This window comes from Diceros bicornis, chromosome 4 (genome assembly GCF_020826845.1).
Source record: "Diceros bicornis minor isolate mBicDic1 chromosome 4, mDicBic1.mat.cur, whole genome shotgun sequence".
Classification (NCBI taxonomy): Eukaryota; Metazoa; Chordata; class Mammalia; order Perissodactyla; family Rhinocerotidae; genus Diceros; species Diceros bicornis.
This window is the reverse complement of record NC_080743.1, coordinates 79,987,728-80,012,417: the sequence shown is the minus strand read 5'-3', so window position 1 is coordinate 80,012,417 and position 24,690 is coordinate 79,987,728. Positions and strand designations below refer to the sequence as shown.

The window sequence follows — 24,690 nt, the reverse complement described above, 5'->3', positions numbered from 1 at the left end:
TGATTTCATGAAGGAATTCACAGATCAACAATCACTATGATAGTCTAGAAATTAGTAGCCTAGTATACTAAGTAGAAAGAACATTTTGGTTAGGGCAACAGATACTGATCAAATTACTCAAATATCAAAATACACAGAAAGGTGTTTTGAATATTCTGCATCTGAGTTATTTTTATTTTTATTTTTTTGTGAGGACGTTCAGCCCCGAGCTAACATCCGACGGCAATCCTCCTCTTTTTTTGCTGAGGAAGACTGGCCCTGGGCTAACATCCATGCCCATGTTCCTCTGCTTTATATGGGACACCACCACAGCATGGCTTGACACGTGGTGCGTCGATGTGCGCCTGGGATCCGGGCCCTGGAGCCCCAGGCTGCCGAAGTGGAGCGAGCGAACTTAACCACTACACCACCGGGCCGGCCCCTGAAACTGAGTTATTTTTAAAAACACATCACAGAAGGATAAAGTGAAATGTTAACAAGTTTAATGTGGCGGCTCAACATAGTTCAACAGATACACAAATGGATATGTAACAAGTGTTTGTGTTTTTTTCCCCAAACACAAGCAAATTAGAAGTTGAATTCAAAGTTGAATTAATTCATTTCTTTGGCAGAATTGAAATTTCAATAAAAGAGCTATTTATACCAAGGGAAAAAATCCTTACCGCTATAATATTGCCTTGGTGTCAGTGGAGTTGCAAAAACTTTTTGTGGTGTATTGCTTGGATTCGGAGAGACATCTGCAGACTGTGCAGCTTGTTGGCTTCTTTCAAGTTCAGTTTTACATCTGTTAGAAGAGGACCCAAGAGGATGCAAATCAGAGCAAAAGCTATAGAATACCTATGCACCCAGAAAGTAATAAACTTACAAACGAATCCACCTTCTAAGAATTCTTACCACTTCATTTATCCAACAGACTTTCAATAAGAACTAATTTACATGACAGACATAAACTCAGTCCCCTATCTTCAAAGGAACTCGGGCTAGTTAGGAAAACAGAAATATAAACCAATAATTACAATGTTATAAAGGCTATAATGAAGATCTGTAATAACCACTGTAGTAGCAAAGAGGAGATTGGAGACACACTCCAGGCAAATTTTATATTCTAAGCCAAAGAAAGACAGAGAGATATAATAGAACCCAGAACTTCAGGAACACAAGAGAAAATGGATATCATTGTAGCTTGGATTCAAATTGTGAGAATGGATGGTATTACTTACCATAGTAAGTCATTACAATAACATAGACTTGACATACAGACCATGTATTATATGACTTTTTTAAAACACAGATATAAAAATCAAATTAATATAAAGCATCCAGAAAAGATATGGCTGGAAACAGTTACAAAGAAGTGGGGAAAGTAAGCTGTATATTGTATATATGTACAGAATATCCCTACCATTTAAGCTCTGAACACCTTTCAGAATCAAACAACCTAAGTTAAAAGAGGACTCAATTCTTGCAAGTCTCTAATGTCTCTGATTTTAGCTTAACACAAGAAATAAAATGAATACCCTATTAGAATGACTAATGATGTGCACCAATCTCTTTGCCACCACGGACGCATTACTCAAAGCAGGGTGTGAAGAAGGTGCCCCACGCCCTAGCTCCACCCAGCTCCAAATTCAATCTGGGAAAAGAAGCAACATGTGAGCTGAAAATAACCACTCAGCAAATCAAATCATCACATTTGAGCTCACAGTAGGTAACAGCACTGTCCAATAGAAAAGTTCTAGTAACATGAAAAAGTAACAAGAAATAAATAAAATATTGAGATTAAATTAACTTGATATTTTCAAAATACTATCATTTCAACTTGTAATCAATATAAAAATTATTAATGAAATATTTTATATTTCTTTGCACTAAATCTTCAGAATTTGGTGTGCACTGTGAATTTGCAGCACATCTCAATTTGCACCAGCCACATTTCAAGTGCTCAGTAGCCACATGTAGCAAGGGCCTCCCATATTGGACAGTGCAGGTCTACAGAATACCTAAGGTGTAACAAGCTTGGTGATTCTAGAGATGAATTTTGAAGACCTTTCAAAATCGGTGTTTCTTTTCCCTCTCAAATTCACGTCTTACCCCTTTTCCCTATTCTTTCACTTTAAAAACATAAAAGTTATTTATCTTAAATATTAAATAAAAGTATACCCTGCTATTATTTTTACAAACCTTTTGTTTCTCCTTTATCTTAGGGATAAAAACACAAGCCACTACAGCCAAAAAAGGACTAAATTAAGCTGTTTTCTACTAGGTTTAACTTTTTGAGATTGCCAACATGCTACAGTTTTTGACTAACATTTCAAATGGTTCAACCAAACTTGTTCGAGATGTTCCTGAAACCTAATCAGTGGCCACTGATGGAGAAAATAAGTTCCTGCACTGCACTTGAAGGTTACCAGTGAGAATTTGAAAACTATACTCAATAGTTTTTCAAGTCGCAAGTTTATATAGTTTACAACCTTTTATAAACATCTATATTCACAGCATACATAATAAGAATATTTTTAAACAAAATGGGCTATGGGGGTATCCTAACCCCATGATGTGATGATGACAACTAATAACAACTAATAACAATGATAACAATAATGCTAACAATAACAGCTGCTATGTGTCATGTACAATCCTGAGCACTTTATATCTGCAAGTGTTGCTACGAAACAGCATTTTGCAACGAAATATAGAAACGTATACAAAAGTACCTTTTCCTAAAATGTTAAAAATACAAACATTTCTGTCTAAATTATTAAAACCAGTAGCCAAAATGTGCTTTCAAAGAAATAATTATTCCAGCATACTGAGGTGCTGGAATAATTGTGCATATTCCCATTTCCCTAACACCTCTTTTCCAAAACAAATGCCTGTCTTTCATTCACTCATTTAACAAATATTTGAGGGCCTACAATTGCCAAGTGCAATGGATACAGTAATGAACAAGATAGACACGGTCCCTGTTCTCATGGAGATAGGGATGGCGGACAATAAACAAGAAAACAAAAAACTCAACGAGATAGAAGTTTATCATTCTTACATGCAACTTAGAGATACTACCCTCCTACATGGATAGGAAACAAAATTAGAAAAAAGACTTCTGAGCATGTAAATTATCTTCACAAAAAGACAAATAAGAGTGATTTTAAAATGTTTTAACTTTAAAAAATATGTATGATATGTAGGTAGAATTAAGATTATTGTCGCTATGCTAGGAAAAAAAAATGTCTTGGTATCAAGATATTTATTAATTACAAAAGGGCTTTACGGTAGAGAAACCCAAACAACACCTTAACCAAGTGATCAGGTTAAAAATCATATTAAATCATGTACCTTCTGATTTGATGCACTGAGAAAGACACATCACTACTTCTGCAGTATTCTTACCAAAAATTCATAACCTTAGTCTGACCCAGTGATTCTCAATCCAGGATGATTTTGCCCTCCCAGAGAACATTTGGCAATGCCTGGAGACATTTTGATTGTCAAACCTTGGAGATGGGGTATATGCTACTGGCATCTAGTGGGCAGAGGCCAGGAATGCTGTTAGGTATCCTACAATGCACAGGACAGCCTTCCACAACAAAGAATAATCCAGTCCAAAATGTCAACTGTACCATTGTTGAAAACCCCTGATCTAATCAATGAAAAAAAACAGCAGACAAACCTAAATCGAGGACTATTCTACAAGGGAGCTGACTAGTCCTCTTCAAAAATGTCATGGTCACAAAAGACAAGAAATTGTCATAGCTTAGAAAAAAGACTAAGAAAACATCAACTAAATGCAAGGTGGACTCCTAGATCAGATCCTGGGACAGAAAAAGGACATTACTGAAAAAACTAGTCAAATCCTAATAAAGTCTATAGTTTAGTTAATAGCATTGAATCACTGTTTATTTCTGGGTTGGTCATTGTACTTTGGTTATGTGAGATGTTAACTTTAGACTTAAAGAAACAGTTGTTATTTCAATATAAATTTTTTTAAAATTTCTGGGTGTGCATTTGCAAAATCAACAATGGGACAAACTGTTAGTCTTTTTGCTTTTAGCCTTTATCATTCCTTGTTATTTTCACAAAATTCCACTATTAGAACAAGAAAATACCATTTATAAGTTAGCAGTGTTTAGGACCCACTAACTTTATTTTGATTAATGCCTCTTGTTGTTTGGGGGATTTTTTTTTTTTTTAATAGAAGAGTAATAATCAGCACCTTTTTTTTTATTGCTTAACTATGGCATTGAAACTGGCAAAATGATTACTTAATGCTTAAGATGGAAGATGGGTCTGTCAGATGGGGATCTCAGTAGGAACCTCTTCTTGACTTCATTTCCCTCCCTCTCCAATTAGATTCCATGGCACATGACTTTAACCACTCTCTTCCCAATATCCTCAATTATTCCATTGTCTTCTATCTCATTACCCTGGCCAAAAACAACCCTAAATCCATCCTCCTGTTTACCTTCTCAGCATTTACATCCCAGATGCTAAAGAAAAAAAAAAAAAATCATACAAATCTATAGATTGGTCCCACTATAAATTCCTGGTCTCCAACCTCAACCGGGCCCTCAGTGCTCCTCAGGCCTTTTGTAATTCCCTACCTCTCATTCTCTACAACAGCTTTTCCACTCAGAGAAAGCATAAGCCATCAGCATAAGCCATGCTTTAACTTCCCTCCCTCTTTTCAGTAACCACCATTGCCAGTTTGGGTACTATTTATTCTAGTATCACCCAGTAACACACACAGTGTCTGGCACATAAAGCAGCTTGATAAACATTTGCTGCACGAATAAATGAATAAGCGAGCAACCATTTAATGAATTTATATAGTCCTAAGCCTTGCAATGATAGGACTGAAGTATATAAGAAGAGAATTAATTTTCCTCAAATCATTGTTTGTTGCACTGGGAAAAAAATCTTGCAATGTATAATTACATCCTTAAAGGAAAAGACAAATGCATCTGACAAACATACAAAGACATTCATATAAATACCATTTAAAAAATTACCTTTTAAGTTCTTGTTCCAGTTTTTCTATTTGTTTTTTGCTTGAATTCAGTTGGCCTTCTTGGAAATTCACTTGTGACTCCTTGACTTGAAGTTCATGAGCAATCTTCTGTTTAGTCTTCTCCAGATTTTCACAAATTTCCATCAAGCTTTGGTTCTCCCTTTTCAGGTTTGTGCCCTCAGTTTTTTCATTCTCAACCTAATGGGGATTGTTCAAAAGGAAATAGTTCTCCCACTTCGTAAATTTACCAGGTATTATTTGTAAATCTGAGTTTAACACTGACAACTAATTTTCTGAGATATGGTTGTAATAACCCAGATGTCAATGCCTAATGAACACAGAAATTTTAGATGACCTCACTTTGAAGCCTATAGACAGGAAAGTTCTACAAAGTCACGTATTACATTGTCTTTAGTCAGGGCTACACACACCCATCCTAGAAAGAGAAGCTTTAATATGCTTTCAAGAATCAAAAAAATCAAAAATAAACCCTATAAATCTGCCTTAGTGGTTCCTTTTCAAGTTCAGCTGCTCAAGCCAGTTATTGTAAGAAACTGGAAAATTCTCCCACTTACAAAAACCTTTTAGAAATAGTGATTGTATCACTACCTCGTTGGCTAATGCAGAGGGTAAGAAAGAAAGACTGTTTAAGTTTTCATTTCCTAGTCCTGAAGAGAAGAGGTCTGGGAATACCAAGGTGAAAAGTGCACTCTCAGAAAGCGATATCCATTTGGACCAGAAAGTGCTCTAATACTGTCCCCAGATTCAGAGCCAGGGACTTTCGGCCTTGTTGGTGCAGAATGCAAAGGCAGTTCCCAATTCCTGGTCCCAAATGGAAGCGAAAATGAAACTCAGCAGCTCTAAATATTAGCAGAGATGAGGACAGAAGATAGAGAAAATGAGGTAATTAAAATAAAAATGACGCAAAAAAAGGAGGGGAGAATTACCAGCTGAAGATAGCAAAATCATTTCTCTCTAAATTTAAAAGACCAAGATGAAATCATTAACCCAAAAATAATGAGTGAACAGTTTCAAAAACCAGCATTTCTGCAATACCTTTTGTTTTTGCTTCTGCAAAGCAGCTTCCAGAGTTTCAAGCTGAAACTGCCTTTGCTGCCTTTCTTTCTTCAGTTTGTCGAGCTGTCCTTCAAGCTCTTGAATTTTCTGAAGAGCTCTTGTAGGCAGGCCTTCTTTCCATTCTTCCAAAGCCCAGCTCATTTTGCTCTTTCTTTATCATTCAAACATTTATAAATTAACTGAAAAGAATAACCAGACGGTGGGTCTTACTATAGTACAAGGAAACCTAACGTCTCAGAGACTAAGGAGTCTACACAACCAGCTTCATGAATCAAGTCTCAAAACTTCACATTTCAAAAGATAATGCAGTATAACATCTATCCTCCATCCTCTGAAAGGCCGCTCCCCATAACTCGGATTGTGAAGGACATCACATGCTTGTTTGGCTTCCCCTTGCTTTCCGATTTTCTTATTTCTCATTTTTTTAACAGTAATCACTACAAGAGATAGGGATTTTTTTTTCTTTTTTGAGGAAGACTGGCCCTGAGCTAACATCTGTTGCCAATCCTCCTCCTTTTTCCCTTTTTTTCCCCAAAGCCCCAGTAGATAGTTGTATGTCATAGTTGTACATGCTTCTAGTTGCTCTGCATGGGACACGGCCTCAGCATGGCTTCATGAGCGGTGCGTAGGTCTGTGCGCAGGATCCGAACCACAGCCCGGGGTTCCCTGAAGCAGAGCACGCAAACTTAACCGCCACGCCACCCACCGGGCTGGCCTTGCTTATTTCTCATGTTTGACTTCTTATACGGCTACAAGTCTTCCATTGCTTAGTTGGTTTTAATTATACAAAACATGAATATTTTGCTCTAAGTTTTTGGGTGAAAGAGGTCCTATAAACAAATAAAATGTATGACAAGTTATTTTGCAAATGCTCTTTCCCCTCTTTACATTGTTCATTCCCACTCACACTTTGTCCCTCTTTCTATGGGAAGCCTTCCCTGAGGACACCCATCCATAACTGGTCCTATCTCCTGGTCATAGTCATAGTCTCTCATGGCACAGGTCCTCTCTCCCCTTCCAAGCAGTTATCATTTGTTAATTAATGCATGAATGAACAGAGTGAATGCCATATTAGTAATAGAATCATTGCAAAATGTGGTGAAGTCATGTTCCAGACAGACCTTACCAGGAGACAGGTCTACAGTCTTAATGATGCAAATCCCAGCTCAGCCATCTACAAAATGTGTGACATTGGGCATGTTATTTAACAGCTTTGTGCCTCAGTTTCCTCATTTGTAAAATGGGGATGGTAAAGCTGGTGACCTCCTAAAGCCTTAGAACAGTATCTCCTGATAAGCTTTCTGTACCTTAGCTATTATCTTAGTCCTTGAAAACACTTGCTTGTTTGTATATTTCAGCCTATGGTACCAAGCGGGAAGTGGCCTGCCTCCTTCTCAGCCACATCTCAGAAAATTTAAATCAGCTGGGAGAAAAGTATGGCAACTGTTCTTTACTCATTAGCCTTTAGAACTTAAAGAAAAAGGATTCATTTTCCAGTTATTTTGGCAACAGTGAGGATTCTTTTTTTACTAAATGAAGTCCACAAGCATTTTAGTGTTTTGTTTCAATCGACTTTATCAATGAAATTTTTTTATCAGAACAACTAATAAATAGTTGATGAAAGTACTGAGAATGACAAAAAGATTTTCAAAAATTGAGCGAGAGAAGCAACGGTCTTAGAAAACACATAATGTAGATATCAAGCCTTGGAAAGCTGTGTTTTCTCTGCTAGTTTAATTTTTTTTTCCAGATCTCAGCTCTTTGAACACAGCATCTTCAACTCCACTCCTATTTGCCCAAAAACGACTGAAAGGAGTCTCACGCCTCTCCGCCAACAAAAGACAATTTACACGGTCCCAGTCGGCTACTCCTTCCATTCCGACCTAGCTTGCTCATTCAGGGGTGGGAGTAAGGTACCCCAGAAGCACACAACTATAACTGTCCTAAAGAATCCTGCCAGCCACTGAAATCATTACGTCAAGACGCCATGGGCCAAAAAAAACGTGACATGTGACAGCCACCCCCAGCACCGCAGGCCCAGTTTGCACGCTTTTTCTTTACCAGAATCCCCCATTTCCACCAACAAACCCGAGTTTGGGGGGTGGGGGGTGCCACGGCGGAGCCTGAGAATAAAAACTCTGCCTGCTCCTCTAGATCAGGCTCCAAGGTAGGACTCAGGTCATTTATTTCTGGGTCCTCATAACATAGCAGAGCCAGGTACACAGACGCGTCCGAAATGTGGAAGGCAGGAGAGACAGGCTCTAGCAACTAACAATGGGCACACCAACCGCCGCCCAGACAAAACGCAAGCTCGCATCTACTTCATGCAACAAAGGACCGATGCCCAAATTTCAAGTAGGAGCCACTGGATCCTCAAAGTGGAGAGCTGCTGGGCAATACCAGCTGATCTCCAATCCTTTTACCTTACAGAGGAGGAAACTGAGCCCCCAAAGTGCAAGTTGGTGACAGAGCAGGGTCTCCGGACACTAGCGCGAGCACAGCTTGACCCGGAGCAAAGGGGCGCCGACACCCCTAAGAATCACACCCGGGGCGGATTCTCCAGTCCCGTCAGGCAGGAGGGGGCGGTCCGCTGCACCTCCAGGACCCGGAGCACGATCCCACGGGCATCCCTGCCCAGCACCCTAGGGCAGACAGCCAGCGGCTCCCCCACGCACGCCGCCGGAGCCAGACCCCAGGCCGGACGCTCACCTCGCTGGCGGGGAAGGGAAAACAACCCCTCCGAGAGTCGGGTCCCGATGCAGCCTCCGCGGGCTGGAGCCCAGATTCCGACTCAAACTGCCCGCGGCCGCCACCCGTTTTCGATTCGCCCGCTTCCGGTCCCGACCGAACTCGCCTCCAAGCCTATTGGTCACTGTCAGCAGCTGTGAGCCAATCCGCTTCCGCGCACTCGGACTGCCGCCTTTGATTGGTCCTTTCGGATGGATTTAAAAATCAAGCCCTCGCCACCTGGGTGCCAGCGCCGGAGTTAGAGAGCTTTTTGTTGTTAGGGAAGGCGGAGACCACGTGCTCTCGCTGAGGCTAGAAGATGTTTTGAACCGCTATTTCCGCAAAAGCCCGGGAATGGGCCGGCTGATTAGGAGGGTGTGGTCTATCGCCTTACAGCCAGCGGGAGAGTGCTGTCTGGTGAGAACTCGTAATGCTGCACATATATATCTACCTATTTATTAAATATATAAATTAGGACAAAGGTACTAGGTACTATGCGACCATGCATTCTACATCCAGTGTCATTCTTAACAATTCTTTGAGGAAAGTATTCTTATTTTATTTAAAAGTAAACTGAGGCACATAGAAACTAAGTAATTTGAAATTAAATCTAAAACATGCGGGATCTCACTCTTAACAGCTGTCCTCTAAATCATATTCTAAAGAGGTGAGTGTGAACACTTGTTAGCTGGGATCCCAGGGGAGGACACTGTAGCCAGAAGAATCTTCAAAACTGGATGTAATTTCTCCCTTTTTTTTTTTTTGAAGCCCTCTAGTATTATGTGTATTTGTGTACTTGTTTTATTTCCCTATCCAACTAAAAATACACTTCTAAAGGCAGAAGCAAAACAATGAATTGTTAAATTAATATATCTCTGATGCTGTTGTCCTCCTCAGAAGATTCCAAACTTTTGGTATCAGTCTCTGTTCCTTTCATCAGACTATTCCTGCAGCCTAGACTGTCTCTTATCTTTCACAGAAATTCTGCTCATCCTTCAGTACCCAATTCAAATGCCACTTTTGTAAAATCTCCCCATTCCCACCCACAATAATTATTTCCAATGCCTCTCCTAGAATTTCGTTTATACTTCACTTTTAGGATTTTTGCCGTATATTTATATATATATATATGTCTATGTCTGACTCCCCCGTCAGACTCAAAAATTCCTGTAGAGTAAAATCTGTTTTAATTCCCTAGTAACTTTGCACGTAGTAGTTTAAAAATAAGACCGTCTTGGGAGGTAAAAACTGCCATCTGGAGAAAGGCCTTGTTCTCCACTATCCTTGAATCCCCGAGGAGAAAGGGGGAGCAGGTAAGGGAGGAGAACTTTTATCCGACACTGCCATATCAGTCTAGTATCTGGTGGTTCTGGGATTTGAACCAAATTCTGTCTGACTCCAACACCAATTACAATTCCATTGCTTTCCAGGGTAATTATTCAACTATTTATTAGCTGCCTAAGGAAAACAGAACTAGAAAGACATGTAATAGAGGATTTTCAAGGTTTGAATGAAAAATTTACATTTACTATTCATTCATTCATTCATTCATTCATTCCTTAGCAGATATCTATTAGTGGCCACTGTATAGCCAAGCCTTGTGCTACATTCTTCTATAATAAACAATAAAGAAATACATTCACTTCTTGAACAAGGAGATTATGTGGTGGAGACTATTCGAGCAACTTCTGTGATATTTCTGTGACTTCATTTTTGTGGTTCTCTTTTTAAATCCACTCTCTTGCTGAGTCAGTCCACTCTCTCTGGACAGTTCATCCACCATTTTGACTTTCTGCCTATGAATCAGTGCTCTTGAGTCTTTCTGTTTTTTCCCCTCCAGCTTAGACTGCAGGATCCATCACTTAAACCATTCTTTTGCTAGTGTCCTCAACTCTCTTGCCCCTTATTCTGTCTCCCCAAATTCATGCAACTTTCCATTTCCTCCCGAAGAGCACTGCTGCTGCAGAATGAGGCTGGAGGAAAATCCTAGGACTGTGCAGATAGCTACTTTAAATGTACCGCCTCTAAGTGCGGCCTCAGTGCTCCTCCCCAGCCCTTTCTTCCAGCTCCAAAATTTCTCTAATTTCCTCCAACCACCACCTTCCCTGTAGCTCTCAGAAGATGACTTCATCTCCTAGTTGACAGAAAATGTACGACCTCTGACAGGAACACCCTCCACTTCCAGCCACCCAATCTACAAACTTGCCAGAATCTATACATTCTTCTCTCCATTTATCCTGTTACAACCGTAAGAAACATATTTCTGACTCTTTCTAAGGCGGACAATTGTTCTGTGTTCTGGAGCCCCTTGCTTCTCAGGAACTTGGCCCTCAATTATGCACTTGCAAACAAGGATCTTTAACTTGCCTACACTCCTGGGTCTTCCTCAGAGCACTTAAACTATTCAAGTCTTTCTCTTTTTTTTTTTTCTCGAGGAAGATCAGCCCTGAGCTAACATCCATGCCAATCCTCCTCTTTTTGCTGAGGAAGACCGGCTCTGAGCTAACATCTATTGCCAATCCTCCTGTTTTTTTCCCCAAAGCCCCAGCAGATAGTTGTATGTCATAGTTGCACATCCTTCTAGTTGCTGCATGTGGGACGTGGCCTCAGCATGGCCGGAGAAGCGGTGCGTTGGTGTGCACCCAGGATCCGAACCCAGGGTGCCAGCAGCGGAGCGCGCGCACTTAACCGCTAAGCCACGGGGCCGGCCCCCAAATCTTTCCCTTTAGAAAGAAACGCTTTCTCAATCTACATTCCCTTGCAGTGGTCATCATCTCTCTCATCACATCCCATTTCCTTTTCAGACTTGATAAAATAAGTTGCCATACTCCCTTTAATCAATTGTTTTTCTCCAAAAAAAAACCCCATAAAAGTACTTTCTATAAATGAAAGCTGTCTCTATCTCTGAATTACAAAGACAATATAACTTATTTTAAGCAGCAATTTATTTTTTGTTATTTCATGTGAATGTTTCAGCTACATGAAGACTAAAAACATTTTACAATTATACATGTATCTATCTAATTATGAGATTGTTTTCCTACTACAGTGTCAGTTCCATGAGGAAGGAACCCTATCTGGGTGGTGGTGATGATGGTGGTGGTGGTGGTGGTTGTTATTTTGGTTTGTTTTGGTTCGATTTGTTCTAGAATCGCTTGTTGTTGTATCAGATGGAATATATTTTTTCATCTTATTTGCAGCATTTCTATGTCTATATGCTTTAGCTGTTTCTCTTTCAACCAGCACATGATTTAATTTTGTTTTTATCCATTCTGAAAATCTAGGTCTTATTTTTAAAAAAAACTTTATTGAGATATATTTCATATAAAATACACTCATTTTAGGTGTATAGTGCGATGAATTTTGAAAAATATATACCTCTGTAAGCAATGCCAAAATGAAAACATAAACATTTCTTCACACCAAAAGATTTCCTTGTGCCCTCTCCCCAATTATCCACCCCAAAAACTCCAAGACGCAGCCAACCACTGATCTGTTTTATGTCACTATACATTATATTTGTGTTTTTCTAGAGTTGCATATAACTGGAATTACATAGTCTGTCTTTCGTGTCTGGCTTCTTTTTCCTCAGCATGATGTCTTTGAGACTCATCCTTATTGTTGTACAACACTGTGTTTATTTATTTTTTTATTTCTTAGTAATATTTCTTCAAATGTATATATAATTGGTTTATCCATTTACCCATTGATTGACATTTGTGTTGTTTCCTGTTTGAAACTATTATGAGTAATGCTTTTATACACTTTAGTGTACAAGTCTTTGCATGGACATAGGTTTTCATTTCTCTTGTGAAATACATAGGAATGAAATTACTGGGTCAAATAGTAAGTGGACGTTTAACTTTTCCAGAAATGTCCAAAATCTTTTCTAGAGCCTGTATACTTTATATTCCCACAATGCATGCGTGTTCTGTCTGATCCCCATCCTCACCAACACTAGGTATTGTCAGTCTTTAATTTCTGCCATTCTAATTGGTGTGTGTGTTTTCTCACAGTGGATTTAATTTGAATTTTTCTGATGACCAATATGTTGAGCATCTCTTGATGTGCTTATAGCCAGTGAAGTGTTTATTAAAATATTTTTCCTGTATTTTTATTAAGTTCTTGGTCTTCTTCCTATGATTTCTCATATACTCTAGATACAAAGTCTTTGTCTGGTATGTGTTTTGCAAACATTTTTTCCAACTGTATTGCTTGTCTTTTCAATTTCTTAATGGAGCCTTTCAAAAAGCACAAACTTTTTATTTTGATGAAATCTATTCAATTTTCTGTTTCTTGGGTCATGCTTTTTTGTGTCTTACCTAAGAAATTTTCACTTATCCCAAATTTGCAAAGACTTTGCTATGTTTTCTTCTAGAAATTTTATAATTTGAGTTTTACATTTCAGTCCATGATCCATTTTGAGTTTATTTTTGTGTATGGTGTGAAATAAGAGTTGAAGTTTACATTTTTCCATAGAAAGATCCAATTGTTCCAACACCATTTGTTGAAAAGATTATCCTTTCTCTACTGCATCACCTTATCACCTTAGTTAAAAATTAATTGAGGGCCGGCCCCGTGGCTTAGCGGTTGAGTGCGTGCGCTCCGCTACTGGCGGCCAGGGTTAGGACCCTGAGCGCGCACCGACGCACCGCTTGTCCGGCCATGCTGAGGTGGTGTCCCACATACAGCAACTAGAAGGATGTGCAACAATCACATACAACTATCTACTGGGGCTTTGGGGAGAAAAAAAGAGGAGGATTGGCAATAGATCTTAGCTCAGGGCTGGTCTTCCTCAGCAAAAAGAGAAGGATTAGCACGGATGTTAGCTCAGGGCTGATCTTCCTCACAAAAAAATAAATAAATAAAATAAATTGTATATAGAAACATGGATATATTTCTGCTTCAATATTCTGTTCTGCTGATCTATATGTTTATCATTACACTTGTATCATATTGTCTTGATTACTGTAGCTTTACAGTAAATCATGAAATTAAATAATGTAAGTCCTCCAACTATGATCTTTTTAAAATTGTTGTCTATTCTTGCCTTTATTTTCCATAAAACTTTTAGAATAAGAATATTAATTTTTCCAAAAGCCTCCTGGAGTTTTGATTGGGATTGCATTGAATCTGTAGATCAATTTGGAGAATTTAGGAATACCATGGCTTCTGGTCTGTGAACATGGTATATCTCTTCAATTATTTAGGTCTCCTAAATAACACTTCTCTTAGCAATATTTTATAATTTTCAGTGTACATACATCTTTTTTTATATTCATCCATAAGTATTTCATTTTTTTTGCATGCTAGTATAAGTGGTTTTTTAAAAATTCAGTTTTTAGTATTTTGTTGCTAGTATATAGAAATCAATTTATTGTTGTAAAATGACCTTGTATCTTGCAAACTTGCTAAACTCTCTTGTATTAATTTGCTAGGGCTACTATAACAAAGTACCACAAACTGGGTAGCTTAAACAACAGAAACTTATTGTCTCACAGCTCTGGAGGCTAGAAGTCCAAAATCAATGTGTTGAGAGGGCTGACTGCCTCTGAGGGTTATAAGGGAAGAATCTGTTCCAAGTCTCTCTCCTTGGCCTATAGATGGCTATCTTCATGTTTACATGGCATCCTCCCTATATGCAAGTCTGTCTCCAAATTTCCCCTTTGTATAATGACTCCAGTCATACTGGATTAGGGCCCGTCTTAGTTCAGGCTGCTATAATAAATTATCATAGATTGAGTGGCTTAAACAACAGAAATTTAGGGGCTGGCCCTGTGGCTTAGTGGTTAAGTGCGCGGCGCTCCGCTATTGGCGGCCTAGGTTCAGATCCTGGGCGCCCACCGACGCACCGATTCTCCGGCCATGCTGAGGCCGCGTCTCATATACAGAAACTAGAAGGATGTGCAACTATGACATACAGCTATGTACTGGGGCTTTGGGGGAAAAAAAAAAGGAGGAGGATTGGCAATAGATGTTAGCTCAGAGCTGGTCTTCCTCAGCAAAAAGAGGAGGATTAGCATGGATGTTAGCTCAGGGCTGATCTTCCTCACAAAAAAAAAAAAAAAACAGACATTTATTTCTCATAGTTCTGGAGACTGGGAAGTCTGAGATCAGGTGTGCCAGCATGGTTAGGTTCTGGTGAGAACCATCTTTCTCAGCAGACGGCTGTTTTCTTGCTGTGCCCTTATATGGCAGAGAACAGAGAGAAAGTGGAAATAAGCTTTCTGGTGTTCTTTCTTGTAAGGGCAATAAGAGCATTCGTTATTAGGCCATAAGGGGTCATAAGGGGTCTACCCGTATGACCTAATTACCTCCCAAAGACCTTACCTCCTAATACCATTACACTGATGTGTTAGGATATCAACATATGAATTTTGGGAGGACACAAACAGTCATAAGAGGGCCCAACCTAATGACCTCATTTTAAATCTGTAAAGACCCTATCTCCAAATAAAGTCACATTCTGAGGTACCGGGAATTAGGATTTCAACATATGAATTTGGGGGGGGGGGACACAATTTAACCCATGATATCTCAATAGTTCTAGTAGCTTTTTTGTAGTTCCATTAGTATTTTCTACATATGTTATCTGCGAATCAACGTGGATTTACTTCTTCATTTCCAATCTATACGCTTTCTCTTTACTTTTCTTCCCTTCTTTCACTGGTTAGGACCTCAGGTATAATGTTGAATAGATGTGATGAGAGTGGACATCTTTTATTGTCTTCCTGATCTTAAGGAAAAGCAATCTTTCTTTCACCACCAAATATGATGATAGCAACAAATTTTTATAGATGCCCTTTATCAGATTAAATTTCTTCCTGTTTCAGTTTGTTGACAGCTTTTATCATGGTTAAGTGACAGATTTTACCAAATTCTTTTCTGCATTTATTGAGATGATAATATGGTAGTTCCCTTTTATTCAGTTAATATGGAGATTGTATTGTTTGATTTTCAAATGTTAAAGCAACCTTGCATTACTGTTACATGCGCCACTTGGTCATGGTGTATTATTCTTTTTATATATTGATGGATTTGACTTGCTAATATTTGTTGAAGATTTTTGCAACGATGTATAGGAGGGATATTGGTTCATAGTTTTCCATCTGTTATGTCATCAAGTATGATTATAAACTGGCCTGATTTTGGTATCAGGTTAAATCTGGCCTCATAAAATTAGTTGAGAAATGTTTCCTCCTCATTTCTTTCTGAAAGAGTTTGTGTAGAATTGGTATCCTTTATTCTTTAATGTTTAGGCCTGAAGTTTTCCCTATGGGGGGTTTTAATTAGGAATTAAAATTTTTAACTGATAAAGAGTTTTTCAAGTATTCTGTTTTTACTTTATTCAGTTTCAATAACTTGTGTCTTTCAAGGATTTTTTCTATTTCATCTAGGTTGTCAAAATTATTGGTACATAGTTTTTTGAAATTTTCTATTATTATCCTTTTAGTGGCCTTATGGTATGTAGTTACGTTTTCTCTTTCATCTCTGATGCTGATAATTTATATTCTCTCCACCCACCCTCTCTCCCATCAATCCAGCTTGAATTTTATCAATCTTCTTGATCTTTTCAAAGAACCAGCTTTTGATTTTATTGATTTTTTCCCCTAATATTTGTCTACTTTCTATTTTATTGCTTTCTGCTACCTTTATATTTACTTTAAGTTTAATTTTCTCCTCTTTTACTAGCTGCTTGAGGTGGAAGTTTAGATAATTGATTTTAGACCTTTCTTTTTTTCTAATATAAGCATGTAAAGTTTATAGTATTAACTTTACCTGATCACACAAATTTTGTTCTGTTCCTAGGCGAGAGATAGATGGACAACACACTTGCATTTAGCTTGATTTCTATAACCAAGAAAACTCAAACATTGGCCCAGGAGAAAGCTGAGAGCCACTACAGTGCAAAATCAAGGGAGGGCCCTGCACTTAGCCATATCATCTGGAATATCTAATAATGCTAGTGATAACTATGGCAGATAAGGCTGACCCTCTGGCAAGCCTCAACAAGAGATTCATTGCACAGACTCCCCAGCATTCTGGAGCAAGGCCATGTTTTCTTCAGTGAAGAATGACTCACCATTTGAAAAGCAGCTCTTGTTGTGCTACTGACTTTAGTAAAGACTGAGCACCTGACCTTGGAACATCAGGTATGTAACCACAACTGCCCATCACTATCTGAGTATTCTCAGATCCACCAAGTCAGAGGTGCTAGTTGGTGCAGCAGCAAACCATTCTATGATAAGGCCCAGCCAGGTCCAAAGGGAACAGATAACTTCATAAATAAGTGGCCACAGGTCACCTGCTCTATTTCACCAGGGCTCCCTCTCAATGCACACATCTATGGTCTTGTGGTGGGTTCCCCAAACAAGCCAGCAGAGGGGAAAAATGCCTGACCCTGGGTCACGAACGGTTTGACTTAGTATGTTGGCGTGTCCTGAAAATAGACTGCTCTTCCCTATAGTACCACTAAGAGAGGACTCCAGTGGGCAGAGCTGTAAGCAGAACAGTTGATTATCTGCTTCATATGAAGACAAAAGTAGCCTGAAGTCAGGGTATACTCCTGGGCAAATGATTTAGCTGATAGGTCAGGGGCCTGGAAGGAGAGGATCGTACGTAGACTTTATGGGAATGGGAACAAAGTATGTAAGTCTTTGTGTCTTATGTTAAAGCTCACTACAGAGTATCCACCGCAGAGGAAACACAAAACAACCAGGTGAACAGGAAGATTTGTCTGGTGGATTGTTCAGTGGATGTCCTCAGTCACCCAAGTGCACAGTGGTCTTATCATCAGAGTAGCCAGGGTGTCAGCGATGGGATGGTGGCTATAGATGGGCCCAACAGCATGGGCTCCCTCTCACCGAAGCTGGTCTAGCCACTATTTCTGCTGCATAACCAGTCTGTCAGCATCAGATTGACACTGGGTCCTCGGTATGGAACTATCTTGAATAGAAACAACCACCTTCTTGGTGGCAAGTCAATTGCATTGGATCTCTTCCACTCTGAAGGAACTGATACCTACTCCAGATATGGGCTTCTCTTCTCTTTCTGCAGTGCCTCTGCCACTTTACTCTCTGAGGACTTATAGAATACCTGGTTTACAGTCATGAGATCCTGCATAAAATTGCCTTGGAACAAGGGACTCATTGAGAAATGTGTACATGACCATGAGATTGCTAGTTCTACCATATCCTACCTATTTCCTGGAAGCAGCTGGTCTGATACTGTTATGGGTTGAATAGTGCCCCCTATAAACTCATATATTGAAGTCCCAACCCCTAGTGCCTTAGAATGTGACCTCAATTGGAAACAGAGTTGTTTCAGATGTAATCAGTTAAGAAGAGGTCATTAGGTTGGGCCCTAATCCAATATGACCATGTCTTTATATTTGGACACAGAGACAGAGACACAGGGAGAATGCCATGTAAAGAATGGAGTTGCCACAAACCAAGGAACATGAAAGATAGCTGGCAAACTACCAGAGCTAGGAGAGAGGCATGGAACAATTCTCCCTCACGGCCCTCAGAAGGAACCCATCCTGCCAACTAGACTTCTAGCCTCTAGAACTGTGATACGATAAATTTCTATCGCTCTAAGTCACCCAGTTTTTGGTACTTTGTTACAGTAGCCTGAGGAAACAAATACAGATACCATTTTGGAATTGCCTATTAAGGCACTAGTTCAGGCATAGCGTCCTGTAGAGTTGGGGAACTATCCTCCATGATGCACCATCTGTATTAAGCCAATATATCAAGCTGTGTTCTTAATAGCTAGAATATCCAGGTCAAGACACCAAGAAATGGGACAAGAATTAGCTCTTCTCATTATCACTTCTAATAATCCATTTGTGCTTCCCATTCTGCTTTGGGCTCACTGGATAAAGTGGGGATTATGGAACACTACTCCCAGCGACACAAAAGGATTCCACAAAACCTGAAGCTACAACTGGGTCTCTGGTTTCCTTATGTGGATAGACCAACAGACAAAGACAGGAGTTACAATACTGGTGAGGTTAATCAACCTAAATTATCATGAGAAACTAGGCTTGCTGCTACATAAAGGGGGCAGGGAATAATATGTCTGGAACTCAGAGGAATCACTAGGGTCCTCCTATGTGCTTTTATGTCTGATAATAACAGTGAACGAGTAATTGCAGCCACTACCATCCAACAAAGGCAAGGCAACCAAAGGCCTGACCACTGTGAGGTAAAGTTCTGGAATCCCGCACCAGGCAAATAAATTTGACCAGCTCATGCTGGCCAAGGATGGGCAAAATCTAGAATGAGCGGTGGAGCAGATAGTTGATGAATATCAGTCATGGCCTTGGGACCAGCTGTAATAGCACGGACCATAGCTCATTCCACTAATTCTCCTGTACAAGAGAATTATTCCACTAATTCTCTATAGAGATTGTGGCGCCATTTTGAAGATACAACACAGTGAATTTAATATGAGAACAAGTGGATCTGAGCAGGGTAAGTTGTGGTCTACAGCAAGTACTTTTATGACATTCCCTTCGCCCACCTCTGATTTCAGCCACAAGTGTGGTAGACCACTCTGTGTGGTCTCAGACTCTTTCTACCTCAAGTGCAAGCTATGAGTTGCTCCACTTCTCTGATCCAGGGCTTTCTCCGAAGCTGAGGGAGCTGCTAAGCCAGCACACAAGTACAGCCTGCAAATGCGGGGGCAGTTATAGCTTCCAGGGGCCATCCTCAATGAATGGGGTCAGGAGCCAGTGGATAAATGCCTTAGTGTTCCATCTTTCACATGGCCAATTCTGCGAGATCCCATTAGAATTCAGCCCCTGGCGCCTACCACAACAATTGCCAACTAGCACCCTTCTATTGCCTTTTCCTCCTTCCTTGTCTCACTCTTCCTGCTCCCCACTTTGCTTCCTGGAATCATCACCCAAATAAACTACTTTCATCCAAGTCTTTATCATAGTCTCTGCTTTGGGGAGAACCCAAGCTAAATGGAAGGTGTCATATACATACGATTAATTATTTTTGACAAGTGAAAAATCCATCTTGGACTCCCAAATGTTTCAAAAGCTTCTGTTACGTAGACAGAACTGCAACTACTTCATCTGTGAAATTGGAAGTATAATCATAATGGGTTTGCCTGATGTGTGTTGTTTTAGACCAGGGGTTTCTGGTAGATAAGGGTCATGCTTTCGTGCTTGTTTTGTGCATATCTAGACTTCTTTTGACTACAGAACTGTGAATTTAACACATTCTTTGAGACAAGAATTAATTTTCAAAGCTTGATATTAGGAGATTTTTGATGCCTCTAGGAAGGAAAGGCTTATTAGTATGATTTAAATAAAGTTGATTATAAAAAGTAAATATTCAACATCTTGGTATGTTTTAAGTAAACTGATTACAATATGGACACTACTCAGTGATATGAACTAAAGCACAAGAAAAAGGGTCTTAAACTTTTAAAGAGCTTTTTCTATTCCCACCACTAGGTGATTCCCTATACCTTAGAAAACCTTTAAAATTAACTACTGTCCCACATACCCTGACTCACTACATTCTCCTTTCTTTCTAGCTCCCTCTGTCCCTTCCCTCAGTGTAGCTAATGTTCTTGTTTACTCTCTTTTTAATATAACACTTGCCTGTTTAAAGTAGAGGAAAATAACAGAAAAAATAATGGCTCATAACCCAACTGCTTATATAATCTTTCTTATTAACAAAATAATAAAATAAAAACACATGCACATGATAAGAAATTACAAACATTCAAAAAAGATATAAAAGATGAATTGGAAAACTAGAACAAACATTGGGCATCCACTAGACTAAAATTTTCATTTTGTAGCTGAGGTCAGTGAGACTAAGATATTTCTGAAAATTCACACAAGTAACTGGCAAAAAAAAATGCAAATAAAGCAAATAGTTTAAACAGATAAAATGTCATCATTCTGGAACCAATTACCTTATAGAAATTCAAAACACATTCTTATGACTCTTACACAATAGTAATTTTTATGAATGAAGTGAAATAATTTATATATTTTTAAAATTTCAGTAGCATTTCTTAGGAAAAAATGCTTACTTAGTGTTTATTTTTTCCAAAGTATTAAAATCAATGTTTATTATATTTTCTGTTCCTTGGCTTGAAACTTGATCCTCAGAGAAAGAAAGTGGCTGGTACAGGTCCAGGCTTCTAAAAAGACAATGATATAGCCAAAAATAAATCTCCCAATATGCAAGACAAGTTTGCTCAAGGAGACAACAGTATTTATCATCACCTGACTGAATTTAAGTTCAATTTGTCTTTAGCTCATTTTCTTTTTTTTTCAGTATTAATATTTTTATTTTTATTTTTTAAAATTTTTTGTTTATTGCAGTAACATTGGTTTATAACATTGTATAAATTTCAGGTATACATCATTATACTTCTATTTTAGCTCATTTTCAATAACAGTTTTGATCCAGGTGTTAGGTTAACTATGGAGTAAAGTGCATGATTCTCCCGACCTCTATGATTAGGGAGTTTGACACTTTGGAATAAAAACTGAAGAAATTCCCTAATCCAGGAATGAAACTTTAGTGTCCCTAAGAATGTCACGGAAAGCTTTTCTAAAACGCAAATTTTGAGGCCATAGCTAGCTCTGATCAATAGGTTTGGGGTGGAGTACACAAATTCATTTTATGAAGCACCTCTGTGGTCAATAAATAAGGTGAATATACTTCCTGGTTTACTTTTATTGTCCTGGCATCCCTCTGGTTTAACATGTGTCCCAGAGTTGTTGTTGTTAATTGTTGTTGTTTTAACAAAAATTATTATTAATAGTTGTATTAAAGTAAGACAGGATGGGTTTGGTAGATCACTTTGTACTCCCATATTCTACTATGGTCTTTTCTAGTAGTGTGTGAGATACACTTGCAGTAAGCAGAGTTCAACATGTAACAAGTGGTTAAATCTGAACCATCAGTGATAACCCCTCTCACTTTTCTAAACCTCTCTAGACATGGGTAACCAACTCCTCCACTTTAAGGATAGCATGCAGGATGTTGGCTGATAAAGTGTGGTTGCATACAGATGGCTTGGGGCAAGTCACTTCTGGTCCCAAGTGATGTGGGAGAAGTGTTTGTTGCTGCTGCCCCTGGTGGTCATCTGGTGGATGAGTCAGCTGTGCCTTCGTCCAGAGTGGGGCCTGCAAGATGATCAAGCCATTAGGCTACCAGGCTGCCAGTTGGCGGGATCATTGTGAAATGTGGAAAATTAGAAATTTGGTAAATATGAAACACATGTGGGAAGTGGGGTTTAAGCATGCCTGCCATAGAGCTTATAGAGAATGGTGTGGACATGCTGCTAAAACGGTTTTGCCATATACTACTAGATAGTATAAATCTACAACTATTTATTTACTTTATTGTTTGGTAATACTTTTTAAAGATTTTGCAATGAGCCTTCTCAGCAGCAAGGGGCCCAAGAAACAAAGCAAAACAAAAATGACGTTTAGTGAAAAATTAAGTACAGAATTTTTATTGCTCAGTGAAGTTGATGATGAATATATAACATACATAAAATATTTGCCAACATTTACCAGCCACCATGGGACCTGTAGGAATGAAAACCAGAAGACATACATATGCTAGAGAGGCCCCAGAATTTACTTTAAACCTTAGACATTATTTTAAGGCTCTCTTGGACAAGTATGACATATGAAGCAATAGTTGTTAATGTGTTTGGTTTAATTGACGGGAGAACTCTGCAGACAGCTAAATGGCTCTTTTTCTATGTGTCACCAGATGCTTCAAATTAAAAATTAATTAATTCCAATAATTGCTCAATTTTTTTCATGAAATTCATGGGATCAAAGTAAAAAAAGTTCATCTCAACTTATTGTGAATGCTATTGTAAATTCAGTTAAAAAGTTTAACTTTGAAGATAAAATTATTTGTTTTGCATTAATCATATGAATTGAAATCTGCATCATTCTATCTCTTGTAAATAAATTTCTTGCTAAATAAGAAATCTATAGATCAGAAACATTCTATGAAGCTTTTCGAGAATTGCAGTTATTAAAAACAAAATTTGGAAACAAGGAGATATTGAAATTTATCCTATAAAAGCAAGAGAAGAATTGAATAAATTAAACAATGAGAGCTTAATCAATTAAAATTTAATTTTGAAATTCTATAATCGTTTCCCAAAATATCCAGTCTTGTGGAATAATCATTTGATGGAGCTCCTTGTTTTTATTTCATAAATGTATATTCTGTCCCAGAATGGAATGAAATCGCAAAAGCTTACAATTTGGAAGCATCTAAATTATACAAAATATTCTAAGAATTATAAATAGAGACAACTTACTGACAAGTTTTGTCTTGTAAAAGTATTTGTGAAAGAAATCTACTCTGAATGGAGGCAAACAGAAGTCATCTATGAAAATACTTGTACTGAAATATTTACACATTTCAAAACAAAAAGAATAGAGTTGAGACTCTCCTCCATTTCGCAGAATTTGTTCCCAGCTTACCATGAGCCTCACCACCTGAAGAGTAATTTCTCAGTTGAGAATATTGTGGGCGCTAGAGAAGAGTCAATTGAAAAAGACTGTGGCAATTTTGTGAATAATAATAAGAAGAACATCATATTGAAAAAAATACATTCTTCAGAAATAGTAACAGAGTATTAGCAAATGATACAGCTCAGAAACTAAAGTATATAAATATGTACCAACAATTATTATGCTTTTTTTATTTTTAATATTCAGATAATCAATATAAATATGGTTCAAAAATTTTGCTTTAATACATGGATATATATGTTTTTAAGAAAGAACTCTGTTTTTGAAAGTGGTTTTTAATGGAACTATTTTATAGCTCCAACAATATAAAGAAAAACAATTTGTTGGTTAATAAATATGTTAAAAATTATAAATTTTTAATAATTTTAGTCCCCTCTTTATTCTCAAAAGTATCTTAATTTGACAGCTAAATTATATAGTCACTCTATTTTAAGCCCAAATTTGAGAAACAGTTAAATCATTCACCCCCTAAATTGGTGAGAATAGTTCTGGAATATTTTAAAATGGATTTAGATGGAGGTTCTTTTGTTGTCATTGTCAGGTATAGGACAGTGAAAAAAAGACCAGAGAATGTAACATTTTAAAACTGTTTCAGTTGATTCTAAGCAAAATATAACCCCACATATTGAAGTTGCCTAGGTTGAGCTTGTTGAATTTCAAAGAGCCATGTGGATGACCAGTGCAACCAAATGCCCAGGACTGAGGGGCTTGGGACATGGGACTTTCAGTGCTACAAGTGTGACAGTCCCAGCCAAGCTGAGATTGATGGTCTCTCTCCATTACCCCAGTGTGTTTAGGTGAGGCCTAAGTCTCCGAGCCACAGTTTCAGAAAAGGTACTCTCTATCTTTAGTATATCGCAAAATAAAGAGACAGCCACTTTTGTGGCTCCCTTATATTCCAGTTCTCACTTCTCAGACCAGAAAAACCCTAGACAAATATTTTGTGATGATTCACTTCCTTCTCCTTTCTTCCTAGGAGTTCCCTAACTTCAGCTCTTTCACACTGCAACCCTAACACTACTCCGGCTTTTGAGAATAGATACAATATTTGAACAGCATTTGGGGCCTGCCTGACTTCGTAGGAGTCCATTTCCTTTGGTGCCCACCAAGAAAGCTGAACGTTGAACCTTAATGCCTAGTTCAATGCTGGGCACATAGCAAGTTTTCAGTAAATATACGTAGAATTTGTGAATAATAGATCAAAGGGCCCCCAAAGAGTGGAAACTCATTCAACTGAACTCTCCCAGCTATCTGGTGAAAGAAAGTTGTCAGGAAGGAGGGGAGAGAAAAGGTTGTAGAATAACCATTTCCCTTTTGCCTGACCCAAGAG

At 38.5% G+C, this 24,690-nt stretch overlaps 1 protein-coding gene across 2 annotated transcripts in view; it reads right to left on the bottom strand.

Moving 5' to 3' along the window:
• CENPF (centromere protein F) overlaps window positions 1-8,903 on the bottom strand; it is a 57,965-nt gene extending 49,062 nt beyond the window's left edge. The window contains exons 1-4 of one of the 2 annotated variants that reach the window (XM_058539848.1): window positions 8,795-8,903; window positions 6,065-6,264; window positions 5,010-5,206; window positions 663-784 (exon numbers count right to left, since the gene is read on the bottom strand). In XM_058539848.1, coding sequence (XP_058395831.1) covers window positions 663-784; window positions 5,010-5,206; window positions 6,065-6,226 — 481 coding nt within the window. In that variant the 5' untranslated portion in view covers window positions 6,227-6,264; window positions 8,795-8,903. Of the gene's footprint in view, window positions 1-662; window positions 785-5,009; window positions 5,207-6,064; window positions 6,265-8,508; window positions 8,765-8,794 lie in introns of those variants that run through there. The other variant, XM_058539849.1, reaches the window with a different exon arrangement.
• Between the last annotated feature and the right edge of the window lie 15,787 nt (window positions 8,904-24,690).